Below are 17,827 nucleotides of genomic sequence, written 5' to 3' on the forward strand. Positions count from 1 at the left end.
ATCAATTACGTTTCTATTTGATTTTAATATTTTTTTCCCTCAGTGTAGGAGATGCTCCAAAACTTTTGACCAAGCATACCCTCAAAGGACGAAGGAAGCAGGGTTACCATAAAAAGTTAGCTTAAACTCAGACTCCATTTTTGCACTGATGGAGTGAGCTGAATCTAGAGATGGGCGCGTGAGTGATTTTGGCTCAAGTTCACGCACGCTCACGTTGATGGTTTTACAAATCACGCACACTCACGTTCTGTTATATTTTTTTCAAACACGTTCACGCACGCTGACGATGCCTAGGTTTTTAATCACGCACGCGCGTTTATTCACGGATTTTTTTTTTCCTAATTGAAACTATATATTAATAGCATTTCATATAAAAAGTGTTGTTACAAAAGCTTGGCCAAACACCTTGCATGAGATGAACGAACTAGTTATTTTTATTTACAAATTTCAGATATATGTACATATGTAGAAATATATGTATTAGGAGTATAGAAAGGGCAAATTGACATTAGCTCATATTTTGGGTACGGTTTAGTACGTTGCCGATCTATTTCGAGGTATTGCGTCCAAAGAGGTGACCCGATCCAAAAAAAATTTACACACACTTGTAGCCAAGGGTCTACACATTATTTAAACACCCATTTTTGTAATTTTTGGTCACTAATTTATTTACAAATTGGGTTAGAAATATGCCCTTTTTTGTAAAATTCGGAAATTAGCATACATTTATCACTCCTATTCTCCTTAAAGCAGCCACTTCACCAATATATTTTTCACTTCACTTTACACTTTACTCGATGAGTTATAACTTTCTTTATGACTTTAATATTAACCATTTAATCACAATTTATTAAATAAAAACACCTTCTAAATCATGCGTCTGACTTTAGTTGCATATGCAAATTAAATGGCGGAGTTCACCTGTCAAACTCCAAAATACGCAAAAGAATGAGAGACAAAATAAAATAGGATATAACCCAGTAAGCCTTAAAAATATACATAGGTGCTCTCTGCAAAAGGTGTTCAGGTCCTTCTCTTCGCAAAACAGAAAGGAGAATTCTACTGCCTGAGGGTTATAATCCCTAAGGGAAGGGGGGCTTTCTTTGCCAACACAGAAAGGACAATTCTACTGCCTGAGGGTTATAATCCCTAAGTGCGACCGAATGCCGCCTACGCAGAAAGGTGTTCTCTGCGAAGGGTGTTCAGCCCCCATCTTTCGGCTGATAACCACCTTGGGATAACTTCTTTTATTTAAAAACCCCACAGATTCTGTTAGTTGGATTATATTCCACTTCAAACTGCTCAATTTCTCTCGGTAAATGCTGTTTTTCGCCCATTTTCAAACGGTTCCCTAGGGGTCTGTAGGAGGCCCCGAAGGGGGGGTGCGACTTTTCGTAAAGTGGGGGCTGTCCCCTTTCGAATGGGGGGAGTTTAGGGGGCCACGCCCCTTCCCTTCCGCCCCCACCCCAAAAACGACCTGCAAATAACTAAACATTTCCCCATATTTTTGTTTAAAAATAATATTTGGCGAGGTTTGTCACCAACGTGTACGTGTCGTGTACGTCTTTCTTCTAGAATTCTGCCTGACACAGAAACAACTTCTCCACTATTTGCTGAGCTAGCTATGTTTAAAATTTGGCTTGAAAGGCTAGAAGAAAATTTGTAGCTTTGTTCCAAAGTCATCGTATAACTTTTGTTTTCTGTTTTTTTTTTTAATAAATCTGTATTTCCGCGTTAATGTCTTTAAAAACCATTTCTGCAGATTCATCTGAATTCGTCAAAAGTATACACAGTAGTAGTTTACGATTTTATTTTGGTTGAAAATCACATGCATACATATGTCTGTGAAAATTACGTGATTGACGGAAAATTTAACTCACGCTAGCAAAACTCTCAGTCACGCACGAGTACGGAAGTTACGTGATTTTTCTCTGAAAGCCGCTCACGCTCACGCGCGAAAAAGCGTGACGCGGCGTGTCATGTAGAAAATCACGCGTTTTGCCTACCTCTAGCTCAAACTCCAGAACTTATACTTGAAAATCAAGTAGAAGCTAAGGCTCACATTTCATGGATGAAGTCCAGGGTTAGAACTTTACTAAGATCGTAGTAGATTTTCTACGTGTTTCGAGAAAATTTGAAATTTTCTACGCTACTCCGCGTTTCTTTCGAAAGTTACAAAGCGCGCATAATACCGCAATAAAATTCAAGAAATATGTAGGTTATTTTCTTTTTAAAAAAATACAAACACAATTCTGTCGAATTCACTGACAGGGCAATAGCGGGACAAGATGGGCGGCACCTTTGCTCCCTACATCGTGCCTTATTACGTTTTCTTTTCTAGCCACAAAATTTTGCCTTCCCATTGCCCACTTCGCACAAACAGTAAGAAGGGAGCAACGAGAATGCAACATTTTTTGTAGAAAAGAAAACGCCAATATTGGTATTTTTTCTGAAAAATAACAATTTTAATAACAGTTGATATGTAATTTCTAAGATAATTTTCGCCACTCGTTCGTTAAAATATGCAACACTTGCTTCAAATAGTAGCGTATGACTCCGTCATTAAAACTTCCTTTGGTTCCTTACTTTGGTTGTAGAGAGATTGTTGTCAAATTGTAAAGCCTAAGGTGTAATGGGTAAAGTTACAGGGACACAATTAGAAAATAGCTTAACGCATTTTTCGTAGAACAAAAAAGGATCGACAGCCATTGTTGCATACTTAACTAAAAAAAAATTTCTCTTTGGGTTATTAGGTTCTTCCATCCAACGAGCGACGGAGTTTTATTTTCAGTTGCGATTTTTCACGTCATTTAGTCCAATTTGATGAGGCCCATTGCTTTTGCTGACGTCTACGGAATATCAATTTTTTGGGAACGACTCCAAAATTACTTGCGGTATTTTTACTGACCCTCGACATTTTGTTGTTGGAGAATTATCAACACTCGCCATGCATCAACCTGCCAAAACCTTATCCAGCTCTGAGGGGGCTGCATTAATAGTTGGCTAACGCGTTTATAATTAAAGATGTCAGGGATGCTTCAAAGTCATACAAATCAACTTTCATCAATCCAAACTGAAACTAACCTTATCACAAACACTGGTTTTGCCGCAGAAAATTTAAATCAACTCAACTTTTTGCGCTCTTGCACTCTCTCCCCCTCGCTCTGTTTCGCTATCTCTGCGTAAGTAAAAACGACTATTAACCTGAGGCAAATCTCTTCCTTAAATTATTGCCACTTGACAGCTGACAAATAAACAATGCCTGCACAAATGCCTATACATAAATCATAAATTTCGCTCAAGTCGCGCTGTTTATTGCTCTCTGCTGTAGTTCTATGTATGTATGTATATGTTACTATGTACATACAAACAGTGACTTAAACAATTGTGAGGCGGAGATAGAGGGTAAGAGAAGCTATTGGAGAACATCCGCTAACAAACGTTTCTTGGTCGGGTGGAAAATGATCTCGTGTGGATTTCTTTTCTTTGACATTCACAATGTGGTTGTTCACACTTTCCTGGTGATCAGGTTTTTTGGTTATGTGGTTATATTTTTTATTCAGTTTATAACAATAAAATACACTACAGAATAATAATGTTTAACCAGATAACCTGATAACCAGGCAAGTGTGAACAACCGCGATGTTTTTCAACCATTTTTTTTTACAAACCCATATAGTACATACTTACATAAATAAAAGTTTCAAACTTTATTCAAAGTTTAGGAAAATTTCAAAAATTTGCATCAGAATTTGACAGCTTTTATATGAATTTTTGGAAGATTTTTGTGTATGCCCATACAACATTAGTCTAATGAAGTGATCAAAAATCGCGTAGATTAAATAATTTTTTTTTCTTGTAGATGTTTGCAATTTTTTCCACATATTTAAGCATGAATTTCGCATGAAATAAAATGCAGGAGATCGTTCGCAACGAATTTCAAAAAATCAACACTAGTTTTTGTAAATGGCGTAATGGTATAAAAAAATCGGATTAAAATGTTTGAAATTTGATAAAAATGCGTTGAACTTTCCTAAATTTTGCATAAAGTTTGAAACTTCCATATATATGGTTTTGTTAAAGCTTGGGAAATATTTTTATAGAAGAATAACAAAATAATTAACTTGAAAAACATTATTAATACATATTTGTTTGAGTCACTGTATGTATTGTAAAATGTATGTGTAAAAGCAAATATCCACGACATCAATCGAAATCCCCTTAAGCAATCAATAAAATGACAAACAGAAATGAAAATAAATCTTAGAATATCTCCAACGTAACTTCGCAAGTCCTACCACGCTTTTTTGCTATAAAATCAGTATTTGCTATTGCATCGCCCTACCATCTCGAACATATTTGCGATTTTGTTGTTTTCGTTGCTATTTCGTCAATATTAAATAAAGCCATCACAAATTTTATAGAGTAAGTAACGGTAAGCATGGCGCTTGCAATAATAAATAATTTTATTTCATTATTATAATAACAAATGAATGTGGCATGGCAGCGGATGAAGGATATGAAAAAACTAATAAAGCAATAACGAAGGGATAAACAAATAAGCAGCATAAAAAATCCAATAAAGTTATACAAAATGACTTAAAAACATCAAATGCGTTCATGGTAAAGTGTAGAAGAAAGGTAAGCAAAAACTTATGGCATACTCGTATCTGGCCAGCAATAAATATTCACCATCACTTATTTATTTCTTCACGTAGTGTGGTGCTCTATTTGCAACACTTACCTCATTATCCTTGTCGGCATCCTTAATGTGCTGTGCAATAAAACGCACCGCACGTAATGCCTGCAGCACTTCAGGTGTCAAATTGCGCGGTATCACATTGTCCGAATCTATCAAATAAAGAAAAAGAAAAAAAAATAGCGTTTGCGTTATATAAAGTACAATAAATGATTATTTGAAACACAAGTACATGCTAACATACATACATAAGTATGAATTAAAGTTTATTTTCAAAATGAAATTTTAGCAAACGGAGCGATGAGTAGCCTTACGATTAATGGGGATTGCAATTATATAAACGGATTTAACCCGCATGACTCTGACCCAATTACGGTTCAGCTACATATCGAGACTCGACCCTTAAATCCCCAATGAGTGTTGAACCCACGATTGGCCCTACATAGTGCTCAAATCTGCTTCTCGACGAAATGCTGATGGTAATGAGGAGAGATCGGTCCTTAGACGGTAGAAAGGCTTAGTATCGATTAACGGTCTGCTTCTTCTCAACAATTTTTACAGCACCTCTTGCTATTAAGGGCGAATATTTCATTTTCTAATGTTAGGTGTCTAAGCAAAACGCCCTCCTGCTATTAAAAGGTGCAATCCCGTATTCCTCGGACTCGGACTAGTAAAACTGTCAAAAAATAAGAATTCGCTCAGAGCGAGAGAGTAACATTGAAAAGTATGGGATCGCTTTCTAGTAAAAAATGGTAACTTCTGTCAACTTCAACATAACCTCCAAATTTTGGTTGTACATTTTTGCTTATTTTGTATGTAAACACACTCAGCTCACACATGTAAATAACCAAAAATACTTTCAAATTCATTAGAATCCACTTAAACAAGTAATTAAATACTTTTCAACATGAATTAGCAGATTGAACTTTTCTTTTGTTTACAATTTGGTTGCCAAACACACTACAGCTGATCGTTTGACACATTTACCAGCAAAAAATTCTCGGACTAAAACTGATAACTTCTGACAGAGAGAGAGAACTGTATTTACTCTCTTTTTTGTCCTCTCAATAGTCAGAGAACCAAGTACGGGATCGATTTCCTGTAAAATCTGACTATTTCTGACTAGTCCGGACTCGTACGGGATCGCAACTAAAGATATTTGACAAATTGTGCAACATAAACACACATTTATTTTTTCGGTCAAATCTGCATATGACACGGCAAGGAATAACGCGAAATGGAACAGCACCGAAACCAGATGGCACCCTACAGGTTTATTCTGCACGTTACCGATAATATTGTAACTGGAAAATTTTATTACCAAAAAATGCAATGATTAGAAAAGTGCTTTTCAGCAAAAGCTCGAGCAAATTTTTGTTATAATTGGTTAAAAAAAAAACCTGCGGTAAAGTCTCTCTTGCCCATAGATTATCATGTGCTAAAAAATATGTAGTTTTTCGCATTTTCTGACAAACGTGTAATTTTGAGTTGTGCCCCTTTAAAGACGGTATGCAAATACATACATACATACCACAAAAATTATGACTTAGATGCTCACCAATCGATTGTTGCACGCCATTATCATAGGGTCCCTCTTGGCTGTCCTTGAACTCGCTGGGAAAGTCACTAATACTATCGCTGCTTGCATTTCGATTTCAATTAAGCAAAAAATTATCAACAAAGAAAACAACAATACAGTTGAAGTTTCGATACGAAATGTTGATAAAATATTCGCTAAACATATTGTGTTTTATAAAACTACTAGCTAATACCTTGCGTACATACGTTGCCACTTGTAGCTATCACAAACATTTACTTAACTCTAACTTTAAATGGCAACTTTGGTAAACAAAAAAAAATTTAACTATTTTACAAACATGTTTATGTTATGGTATTCGCTATCTTTCCAAAGAATAAAACTCACCGCACATCAATTTCATTGGTGTAGCCATTGCTGGGCGTCGAATCATCATAATCGGGCAATGTATATTGAGTGCGACGCATCATCATCAATTTCGGCATAAAATGTAAAAATAGTTTACGTACCAGTGGCGACATATTATGAGTTGACGGTGATCTAAAGCAATGTGGGTATAATGAAACGAGAAAATGTGAAATTTCATAGTTGAAAACATTTACAAGCGTAATTATTTTTTCTTCACACTTCCTTTCACCATCCACTGTTTTAAGTTAAAAAACAGAAATAAAACTTTCTTTTTTTTTTGTATAATCTTACCTCCCACAATTTGAAATTCCCCTCACCATAAATATTTTACTCACCTAAAGTGTAAATTTAATACGCATACCGTTGTCCATACGGACAACGAGACCAGGATCATTGTAAATAGTAGATATTTGCCTAGCAACGGTACTGCCAGTGATGTTGGCGGAATAATTTCGGCCAACAGCAAGAAGAACACAGTCAACGAGACAAGAATTGAAATACATAACGTAACCTGCCAACGAAATTCAAGTGTAGAGATTTCTTCGTTCGACTTACAAATGTCTGTGTTTGTGTATTCATTCCAAATTTATTTCAATAGTGTATGTGTAGTGTAATAAATATATTTGCTTTTGGATAGCTTTTAGCTGGCATAACTATATTTTTATTATCTACCGAAAGACAAGGAAATGCACCTAACAAACAAGCAAACAATCCAATAAAAACACAAACATACACACACATACATATGAATCTTTCAATCAATTTAACGAATTTCTAAAGAAACAATTAAAGAAAATTTATTTAAATTCATTACCATTTTCTTGTTCACATTCTCGAGGATTCTCGAAGTCTTGCAAAACATTTGCACGGTGCAGGAATTGTACGGTCAGCATCGGTTTTTTTACGGAAAAGCTTTGCAATACTTGTACCGTCCAAGGGCTATGCAAGACTGCAACAATCCCCCTGTTCTATTAGTATTTGGTAGCAACCAAAGACAAAGAAAAAACACACTCCAATTAATTTGAGAGGTAACATTATAACTTTAAAAATTTCTAACTTCAAGCCATGGTTCGGTTTATGTACTTTTTAACCGACTTATAAAAAGGAGGAGGCTATCAATTCATCGGAATTTTTTTTTTTTAATGTATGTTACCGCATAACTTTGGACCACGTTAACCACGTTGCTTTAATTGAAGGTGGTACCTCGGAGGTGGTTCCATACTAATTCGATCACTGGATCATGAAGAAATTAACGATACTCTTAAATTTGCATATGAAAACTGAAGTTGGTTTTTTTATGCTTAAAAATTACTTGCTTTAAATTTATTATTATTTTCAGATCGTTCATCACTAAAATTAATGGAACAATTTTTCATTTTCTGTGCATAAAAAGTTCGCATCTTAAGTCTTTCGTTGAAATTCAAACTAATGGAACGCTATGATAAAATTTTTTCTTATGTTCGCATTGTTCTGCTGTTGGGAACGTTCCACAGCGTTTTATTCTTATATATGTAATTATCATTTATACTTACAAAATGAAGACATCCACAAAAATTTCTAAATTATGTAATAATTTTTACAAGGTTTTGACAATATTAAAAAAAAGCGCGACAAAATAACTCAGTGAGTTTTGGTCCGATCAAAGCAGGTAGTATTTCGTTTGACTCGTACTTTAGTTGCTTTTCACTGAATTTATTTATTTATTTATTTCAATCTAGAAAATGTTATGCCGAATTTCCACTAGGCATTGAAGTGACCAAAAATGTATGCCATTTAAAAAATGCCATGTGGAATTGAACATAATGACTAAATTTTCACAAAAATTTGACAAATTAAAAAAAAATTTCAACTTTTTACTCTTACTTTTTAGAAGCCAATTTAATTTTAGTATATTAATGTGCACGTTTGAAGGGCAAAAAATTACCGTTGATTTTTGATATTTTTTTTGCTGGGGCATTTCGCACTTTCTTACACTCGGCTCACTTTAATTAATAAATGAATAAATAATTGCATTATTAAATATTATTAAATATATTAATATTATATTATATATGAATATAAGTAAAATAAAAAACGGCAACCTGATTTAAAATTAAATAGTCAAAATTCCCCGCGAAAGGGAGCCATTCTACGATTCCCCGCAACGAGAAAAATTCCCGAATGTTGGCATCGCTGATATGTAGTAAAGAGCCACGCACAATAGACCACCGTGGAGGTTGCAGTGCTCATAGTAATAATAATATAAGAAGATAACCCTGTTTTTATGGTGCTTTAATACATTGAGCAGTTTTATATTTTTTTTATACATTCTAATTTTTGAATTATTGGGCGGTGTTTTTTTTTTGCTAACAACGCTTTAAACTTTCACTTAGATATTTCAAATTTTAAATAAATCATACAAAATACTCTTATATGTATCTTTTTAAAACAGTTGATGCCTATTTTATTAAATATAAAACAGTATTTCTTTTTAATTTTGAAAATAAATAATACAAAATACATCACACACATACCAGACGTTTGCAACTCATAAGGCTCTGTTTGGGGATTTCCCTGAAACTTACATTTTTATTTACACAAATTGTTTTTTATTTTTTTATTACTATAAATTAAATAATTTTAAATTAATACAAATAAATTTAATTCTCATCTGTTTAACTGCCTGCGAAATTAATGCTGTAGAAAACCTTTATGAAAGTTGCGCCCTAAAAAACGAGCGCTTGAAAGTAAAAACTCTTAAAAGTAGGAATAACACTTATATCATTTAAAACGGGGAGATACTTTTTTGATCATTTAAAAACTGCTTCTGTTCTTTGGGTCACCCGGCTTTAGCCACGATCTTTCGTATTGGCAAAGGTAGAAGTACGTAGCAGGTGCAGGGCTCTGGAGAAGCTGTTGTCGATCCTCGCAGCGAAAACCATTAAATTTCCAAGAATAAATTATAAACAACTATTCACGTAAATCTTTTTTTTTTCACTGGAGTGTCGCACTATGGGGCCTTTTAACTTTTTTCGTTGCAAAAATCATAACTCTCGAACTAATAAAGATGTTTAAAAATTTAAATGGCATCTGAAAGAAAAGCGACAGGGTGCTTTAGAATGCATGTCAAACTTGAGAAATTTTTGAAAAACACAAAACCGAAAATTTTGTTCACTTTTATTTTATATTGAATTTTTGAAGTATTTTTGGGATTTATCTTATCTTCGAAACTACAAAGTCCTGTTAAACAACATCCTGACGTCAGAGAGAAAAGCCAAAATGCAATTTTAGTATACTTATGGGTTTTGTTAGCAATTCAACAAATAAAAAATTATAATGAATTTAAGATACAGTTGTAGAAGTATTCTAGATGAAAACCCGGTTTCTCATTTAACCAAACTACGGTTTATTCGATATTCAAAAAATCACAATTACGAAAAAATCGGATAAAAGAGGTTTGGAAAAGCCGAGTTAATGACCCTAACGTACCCCCCTAATGTCAGTAAATTAAAGCTCTCCCAAAATCATTAAACCGATACCGGTTCGACGAAAACCAATTTCTTTTTTACCTTCCTTTTATTAGCTCGGGATGTAACTATGTAATATTGATGCGGCTAAAAGATGCAGCGATTTCTATTCTCAAGTTACATACCTGATGACAGTACGAATGGCAATTATAATAGGGAGGTTTTAGTTTTTTAAACTATAATTTTATTATGAAATATGACTAGGAAAGAATGTTACTCATACGCCATGTGTGACTATTGATGTAATTATGAAAAAGAAATTATTACGCATTTTCACTTGACCATTTACAACTTTATTTGTAAATCCATTTTATGTCAAGAATTTACAAAAAATCTTTTATTTTTTAATTTTTTCCCTGTTGAAATTTGGATCCTTTTCATTCACAAACTTAAAATGAAAATATCTTGCGAAAATCAACAAAATAATGATTTTGATATTATGTTCAGGACGTATAAATGTTGGGAAAGCATATGTAGAGGGCCCAAAAAACTAATCATATCATCCGATTTTGTTTTTAAGCGATTTCACAAATGGGGTTTTGCGGGGCGTAAATAATTTTTTAAGAAAAACTGACTATTTCATCGCTTTGAACGTTAAATTTTGCTTAAGAAACCTGATTGTTTTTGTGCAAAAAATATGACTTCAGTTAACGAAAAGCCCTTTTACATGAAATTTCGAAACTGGTGAAAAGCGGCGGCAGCGCCAGTCTTTCAAACAGGCAGAAATAACACCTTTTCGGAGAGAAAGAAATTTTGTAGTTTATATTTAAAACTAACGAACCATTCATTAAAATTAAAGAAAATAACAATTGCTCAAATTTTTTACATACAAATACATAAATCTCAAACATGTCAAAAAAGAACAAAAAGTAAAAATTGTTCCCAGTGTGGAAAAATTTTCAAATTTCAGTGGTTCTATCTCCTAAACTACTAATCTGTTTTTAATAAAAGTTATGTTTTCGTAATTTCTGGGAAATTCTCCATTAGATTTGTATATTAGCATTATCGAACGCTTCCATAAAATTTGTTTATTTTTACATCGTTTTTTCGGTAGTGGCCCCATAGTGCGTGTTGGATTTTGAAAATAAGTTGATATGAACAAACCAGGTCATATGATGTATACCCTTTCTCCTCTACAGGCTTTCAAAAATATTTAGAAAAAAATATTAAACAGTCAGGTGGGTATACTGGTACTCGAGCGCATCCGAAATTTATAGTATGTATGTATATTATGGTGGCCCAAAAATGCATGTGAAAAAAGTATGTCTTAATTTTAATACTCTCACCCTCTAGGATTGTTCTATGCCGGAAAAATATACCCCTATTTTTTTATTTTGAAATCAAAAAATATTTAGAGGTCGCTCAAAGCGCTCAAACTTTTCCATGTATTTTGTATGAAAAAAAAACAACTTTTCGTAGAAATGGTATAGAATTTATTTCGATGTAGAGCAATTCTAGGGGGTGAGAGCATTAAAATTCCGACTTTAATAATTTTGGGCCGCCCTAATGTATATGCAAAAACGACGGTGGTAATCTGCAGTTTTGCATCATGGGGTGACATAGTCGTACACCTTCGTGCCTTCCTCGTTACAAGGTGCGCCGCCTCATATTGATATAAATTCGCTTTCCTTCAATAGTTTTTAGCTCTTAACTAACAATGAGACCAAATCTCTGAAGTGTACCAACACTTTTTCTATAACTTCGAAAATAATTCGAATTTCAAAGTAAAGTTAAAGTAGTATTTTTTTCGAAAAAATTACGTTACACTTTAGGTAGTTTGTCTCAATCCTACACAGAAAAAAAATTTGATACACATTTCAATACAATATTTCCAAGTTCAGTGAAAAAAAAAAACCAAAAAAAAAAAATGCAAGTGTACATACAACAATTTACAACCAACATTCAATACCGACAATTTACAAAACGAAAACAACAAATAAATAAATTCTCAAGCAACGCAATTTGATATAAATTACATATTTCACTTCTCTTCGGTTTTCAGTTGTATTACAGCTCCAACTTCAATTCAATAAAAAAAATCAGTTTCTACCCAAAAATAATTACATACAACTAAAAAAAACAGTTTTTTAACGAAAATACAAACATACATTTTCCAACTGTCAAAATGTTTGCAAATGTCAAAATTCTACAATCAAAACGGCGGCGCTACTGCGAGCAATCGAGCCTCGATCTCAGTTTACTTGTTTGAATATTTGTGGTTGTTTTGTGCGAATTTGTCGCTTTTTTTTTTGTTTGTGTGCTTGTTTGGTGTTTGTGTTGCTCTGTGTATGTATGTATGTGCTTGTTTGTGTTCGGGCGAGTGACATTGCGGAAATGATTTTTGAAATGATGAGTGTTCGATTTAATTTGTGCTAATTTTTAGTAACTTAATTTTTATTATTTGATATTATTTTACTCTATTTTTGACTTTCGACGAAATTACGTTATGAGATTTCATTACTTTTTTAAGCATAGCGCGTACTTCCTCTAGAAATACTGGGAGTTTTTTGTACCTAAAGTACGCCTTTGCTTAAATTAACTGCTGATTGCGATTGATACAAAAATTATGCGGCGTTAATAGGTGATAGGTATGTTAATTATGTTAAAAGTTTTGAAAATTATTTAAAAGCTAATAAAAGTTAGTTTAGAAAATAAATCTATTCAAATTAGAAAAATTGTATTTATTTAGTCAGTTAGAAAATGTTATAAAAATGTTTACAAAAATAATTTTGTTATTTCAAATACTTTGCGTATTCGTTTTCTCTATCATATTAATTCAAGATGCTTTTTGTAGAATAGTATTCGGTTAAGGGAACTTGTCTAGGAAGGTATTATTTTTTTTTTTTTAATTTGCTTTCGCTCTTGTCATATCGTAACATACGAGGTGCCATAACCATAATGCCTTAGCCATAATAATAATAATAGATAGGCGCTTACACATATGTTAGTGTTTGGCCGAGCTTCTCCACCGCCTCAGTCATAACATAGCAAAATACTTCAGAGCTGCTTATGGTTATGGAGCTGATTTACGGTTATAGTTATGCCTGTGGCGTTATATTATGACACCAATAATCGTTTACAGAGCTGCGCGTACGATTTATCGGAACATTTAAAATTTTAATTAATAAAATTTAAAAAAAAATTGAATGAAATTACGATAATTTAATAAGAATGGTGGTACTCACGAAACTAGTCCACAAACTTGTTGCTTAGTCATTTGAATTTCGAAAATCTTGGCAAAAACCGATTACCACTGGCAATTCAATCAAGATAGTTTTCGATTATTTTCTAAAAAAAGGAGTTTTTTTTTAATAGAGGTGTTTAATCATTCCACTACAGCAGTTACCAAGTTTTGACTAACTGCTAGCATCCAGCTTAGTTGGGTGGACAAGAATATGTCACAAGGTCGCGTCGTCTCACCGTTTCTGTGGATGGTAAACGACTTGCTAGAGGAGCTAGAGAGGAAAGGATGCCGGGTGATTGCCCAGCCGGATGACATTACACTTTTTATGGGTAAATTTCTAGTTACCCTTTATGATCTTATCTAAAATTACTTATGCTAAAATGCGTAAGCTAAATTTTTTTAGCAGCTGTCGAAATTTGCTTGCACTTAAATCAATTTGGATTACATTTCATCTCCGGCAGCGTAACCATAACTTTGTTACAAAGACACTCGCGCCGATTCGCAAAGACTTCGCAAAAAGGCAAATCCTTGAGAGAATCTACGGATAGAAATTTCGACATTTTTTGCTCAAGGCGAATAGAGCTTTGAACATTCTTTTCGCAAATTAGTTTCAAAAACATTCGTATTCTTTTCAGGAAGTTACCCGCAGCTTTTGGCAAATGTGTCACAAAGCAGCATTAGCAATCTGAAAATAAATAATTTCGGTGGAGAATTGGGGAATACTGACCTAATGTGTAGTGTTACGAGGTATGTAATAATACACGTTTTTATTAAGACTTATTGGGTTAAATCTATGAAAGTAATTGCAGCTATCTGTTGCTACCTAATACATCAAGGGAAAATCATGCGGAGTTATTGGCAACAATTTTCTTGTTATGCATTTCAGGCAACATGGTTTTTTTTTTCAAAAATATACATATTTAGAGAGGCTATTCTGGTCTCTTAACTTCACATATGCCTACCTTATGAAACTTGATCATTTATATTCAATTATGCAATCAATGCGTTTCGTGAATACCCTTAATGCAAAAAAAATCTATTTATGCTATTAATATTTAGTTCTATATTCACCTACGTATGTACTTATTTGTGCTGCTAACTTTCTTCCAATTTTTTCACGATTTAATTTAAGAGTGCAATGATAGTGTGATTAGAAAGTATTTGAAGAGTATAAGTGTATTAGAATTAGTTGCAAAGAGATCGCATGCATTAGAAAGCGTTAAAAGGAAACAGAATATGTACACTATAAGTATATACAGAGATAGTTCTACATAAATCAGAAAAAAATCTTTCTACACAAAATACATTTGGGCATGCAAAATTTACTTATTCTATTTATTTTAATCATGCAAACGAAATTCCACAAGTGTGTCGCAAGTACACTTACATACATATAAATGTAAAAAAAAAACAAATATTTATTTTATACAAAGACTAATTTGAATTTGGATTTGATACCTTTTCGCCAGAATCGCTGGGTAAATAAAATACCAACACCGTGAGAAATGTCAATGCTACACATGGTACAATTAAATTAACGGTGTAGAAAAGTGTTTTGCGACGCATGGTAAGCTTAAATGTAATATCTGTGAAGAAATGTTGTAAAAGAGATTTCGAAAATTAAAACAAAAAGTTAGTTAATTTTTTCTTCAATCAACATTTTTATAAATTACAGTTTAATTATAAAGAAATCTTTAGTATTCATCTAAGGTGAGTTGGCCAACTTTCGATTTCTAACACAAACATATATTAATATATACATTTATTATATACAGTTTTTTATTTCTTTCACATACACACATGTATAAAAATTTTGCATTACCAGAAAATGGTTCCAAAGTGTCTGGATAATATTCCTCATTCTTAGTTGCAGGAACTTCGAGTATGTCCCATTCGACGGATAAGTAAAATTCACTTAAATCAATTCCAATTTGCACGAGATTACTGCCAGGAACCTAATTACAAAAACATAAGCAGAGCATTAAATAACTGGATAGCGAAATTTTTCAGTTTTCGACAACATGGAAAATGAAAAAGTTTTGATTGTGAAGTAAACAAATGCATAAACCAGTTGTTTCAAACCCATAGGGCAATTCATCTAAATGCTTAAATACCTCGTAACCACGTAAACCATGTAAACTTACTTAATTTTGTGTGGGAAACGGATTTATTTACGAGGCTTACGCGGTTGCGAGGCATTTAGTAGTGATGTGCTGAATTGTCGGTACCCAATACTCGGTATCCAATACTTGAAGAAAATTTAGGTACCCAATACTTTCTTTTCGGTGCCCAATACCGATTCGACACATTAAACCTTCCTCATTACATATAAACTTCTTGTCAGCTGATTAAATTTAGTCACATTTTTTATAAAAGTCTAGCACACTACATAACCAGCACCACATTAATCCACATTTCAAACTTTTTACAAAAATTTAAAAAAAATCAACAAACTTTAACAGTTACACCTAAAAATTCTAAACTTTTCATTAAAAATTGTTATGCAGTGTTATAGCTCATTATATTTTAGTAGAATAAACTGCAATAATTTTTTTTTGCTGACGGTTCTAGGCATTTTCTTCCATATAAATGTAATTGGCGATCATACTTTATATGGGAGAAAACCGTCAGCCAAAAAAATTATAAAAATTCAACGCAGTTTTCTAGCTGCTTGAAATTTGCACTTTAACCAACTAAAATTTAATGGGCTATAAAACTGCATAAAAAGTTTAAATGTTGTGGGTGTAATTGTTAAAGCTTGTTTAATTTTAATAAATTTTGTACGAAGTTTGAGATGTGGATTTATGTGGTGCTGGTTATGTAATGTGCTAAGCTTTTTTAAAAAAATTATAAACAATTAATAGAGACAAGAAAAATAGCCAAAACTGGTAAAAATGTCACTTAACTTAATCAACCGACCGCAAGGTTATACGTTTGAAGTTTGCAGAAAAAATTCATATTCATTGCTATTTATTTTATACATATGACATCGCATGAAATAAAAAAAGGTGCAGATAAAACGATGCTTCCTCAAAAGATTAATAATGTGTATGTCAGTATTTGAGCCTTCTTGCACTTATTGCTACAGTCTTACCAACTGCAACAGTTATTGTGGCAACATTGTTAATTCGTAATATTATTATTTAAGATTTGCATTATGGTTGCCGCAGAGGCAGATAATAATCTAGTAACGAGAGCGTTCAGATCCAAGTAATGTGAGAAATAGACTTCTTTAACCATAGATTAATGACTTCAACGATCACTCAACAGATTTTATTCCATATTTGTGGGTACTGCGGACTCTTATTAGAAATTCTAATATTTCGGTACCGAGTATCGAAAGTATTGGATACTTTTTAAGTCGGTACCGAGTATCGATCAATACTTACAAGTACCGACTCAGCACATCACTAGCATTTAGGTGAATGTCCTGTACATAAAAAGCCACATTTAATTACGGCGAGCAACGATTTCGGGGTCATTGTCTTTCGGCGGAATGATTCCAGCTCCAGTTGAAAGACCTATACCCATATGGTAAACCTCGAGATCTTTTTGCATTCTCAGGTAAAATTTTTTTTTTGTGCCACATTAAGAGTGTTTTTAGAATAAGTGAAATTAGAGGATTATAATGCATATCGGAGCGTAATAAGTAGTTTGACCACTTCTTTGTAAAGTCTGAATAGAATGGTCGCTAAAGGGTTAAAATGTTCTAGAAAAATTTGTCTACAAAATCTTTATGCAAAGAACGTAAAAGTCCACAGAAAATTAAAAGTAAGTGTAAAAACAAATATTTTTAAAGCAAACTTTCTAAATATGAACGTAATCGGACCATAAATACCGGTCTACCAAATATATCGACTCGTGCGCCACCTATCGGATTGACTCATCTTTCTTATTGCACTGTCATCGGGTTCTGAGCCAACTGTGAAGTTTCAAGTCTCTAGGTCATCGGGAAGTGGGTCAAAATTTATTGCAAAATTTGCCCTAACAAAGTTGTGTTGAAAAAAATAATAGTGGGACGGCAGAATGATGAAAGCTATTTTTTAGATGATCTGTTTTACAATGCGAAGAGTTGTGATAAAATGTTGTAATTAAGAATATAAAAAACCGGAAAGTAAAAAGGAAATCGACACTTTTGTTTCCATTTGCCATTTTATGAGCCATTTGCCTATGTGCGCCAAAAACCAGCTGTTCAAAAAAATTTGAATGCTTAAGTTCAAAAGCCCTAACATTTTAAGGTAGTAAAAATATCTCCATAGTTAGATGTTTTCAAGTTATCTGACTATTTTTCAATGTAAAATGACTAAAAGTACGGTACCCTATTTTGCAATCGGGAAGATATCGATAAGCGAGAAGTGGTAATAATGCCAATAAATCAAGACAAAATGTAGAAAAAACCTCAGAAAAAATAGTTGGTTACACAATTCTCATTATTCTTCATTATGGTCATGTTTTCCGTAGTTTAGTACTTGTCTTGTCCATATGATCACCGT

At 33.2% G+C, this 17,827-nt stretch overlaps 1 protein-coding gene across 1 annotated transcript in view; it reads right to left on the reverse strand.

Annotated features, from left to right (window-relative positions):
* Positions 1–15,305, reverse strand: part of LOC118746510 (acetylcholine receptor subunit beta-like 2) — a 16,270-nt gene extending 965 nt beyond the window's left edge. The window contains exons 1-6 of the mRNA XM_036480388.1: positions 15,157–15,305; positions 14,793–14,920; positions 6,980–7,155; positions 6,624–6,776; positions 6,258–6,337; positions 4,745–4,851 (exon numbers count right to left, since the gene is read on the reverse strand). Of these exons, the coding sequence (XP_036336281.1) occupies positions 4,745–4,851; positions 6,258–6,337; positions 6,624–6,776; positions 6,980–7,155; positions 14,793–14,900 (624 nt within the window). The 5' untranslated portion in view covers positions 14,901–14,920; positions 15,157–15,305. The remainder of the gene's footprint in view (positions 1–4,744; positions 4,852–6,257; positions 6,338–6,623; positions 6,777–6,979; positions 7,156–14,792; positions 14,921–15,156) is intronic.
* Positions 15,306–17,827: the final 2,522 nt, after the last annotated feature.

Source organism: Rhagoletis pomonella, unplaced genomic scaffold (assembly GCF_013731165.1).
Source record: "Rhagoletis pomonella isolate Grant_MI unplaced genomic scaffold, Rhpom_1.0 Rhpom_scaffold_00001, whole genome shotgun sequence".
In the NCBI taxonomy this organism is placed as follows: Eukaryota; Metazoa; Arthropoda; class Insecta; order Diptera; family Tephritidae; genus Rhagoletis; species Rhagoletis pomonella.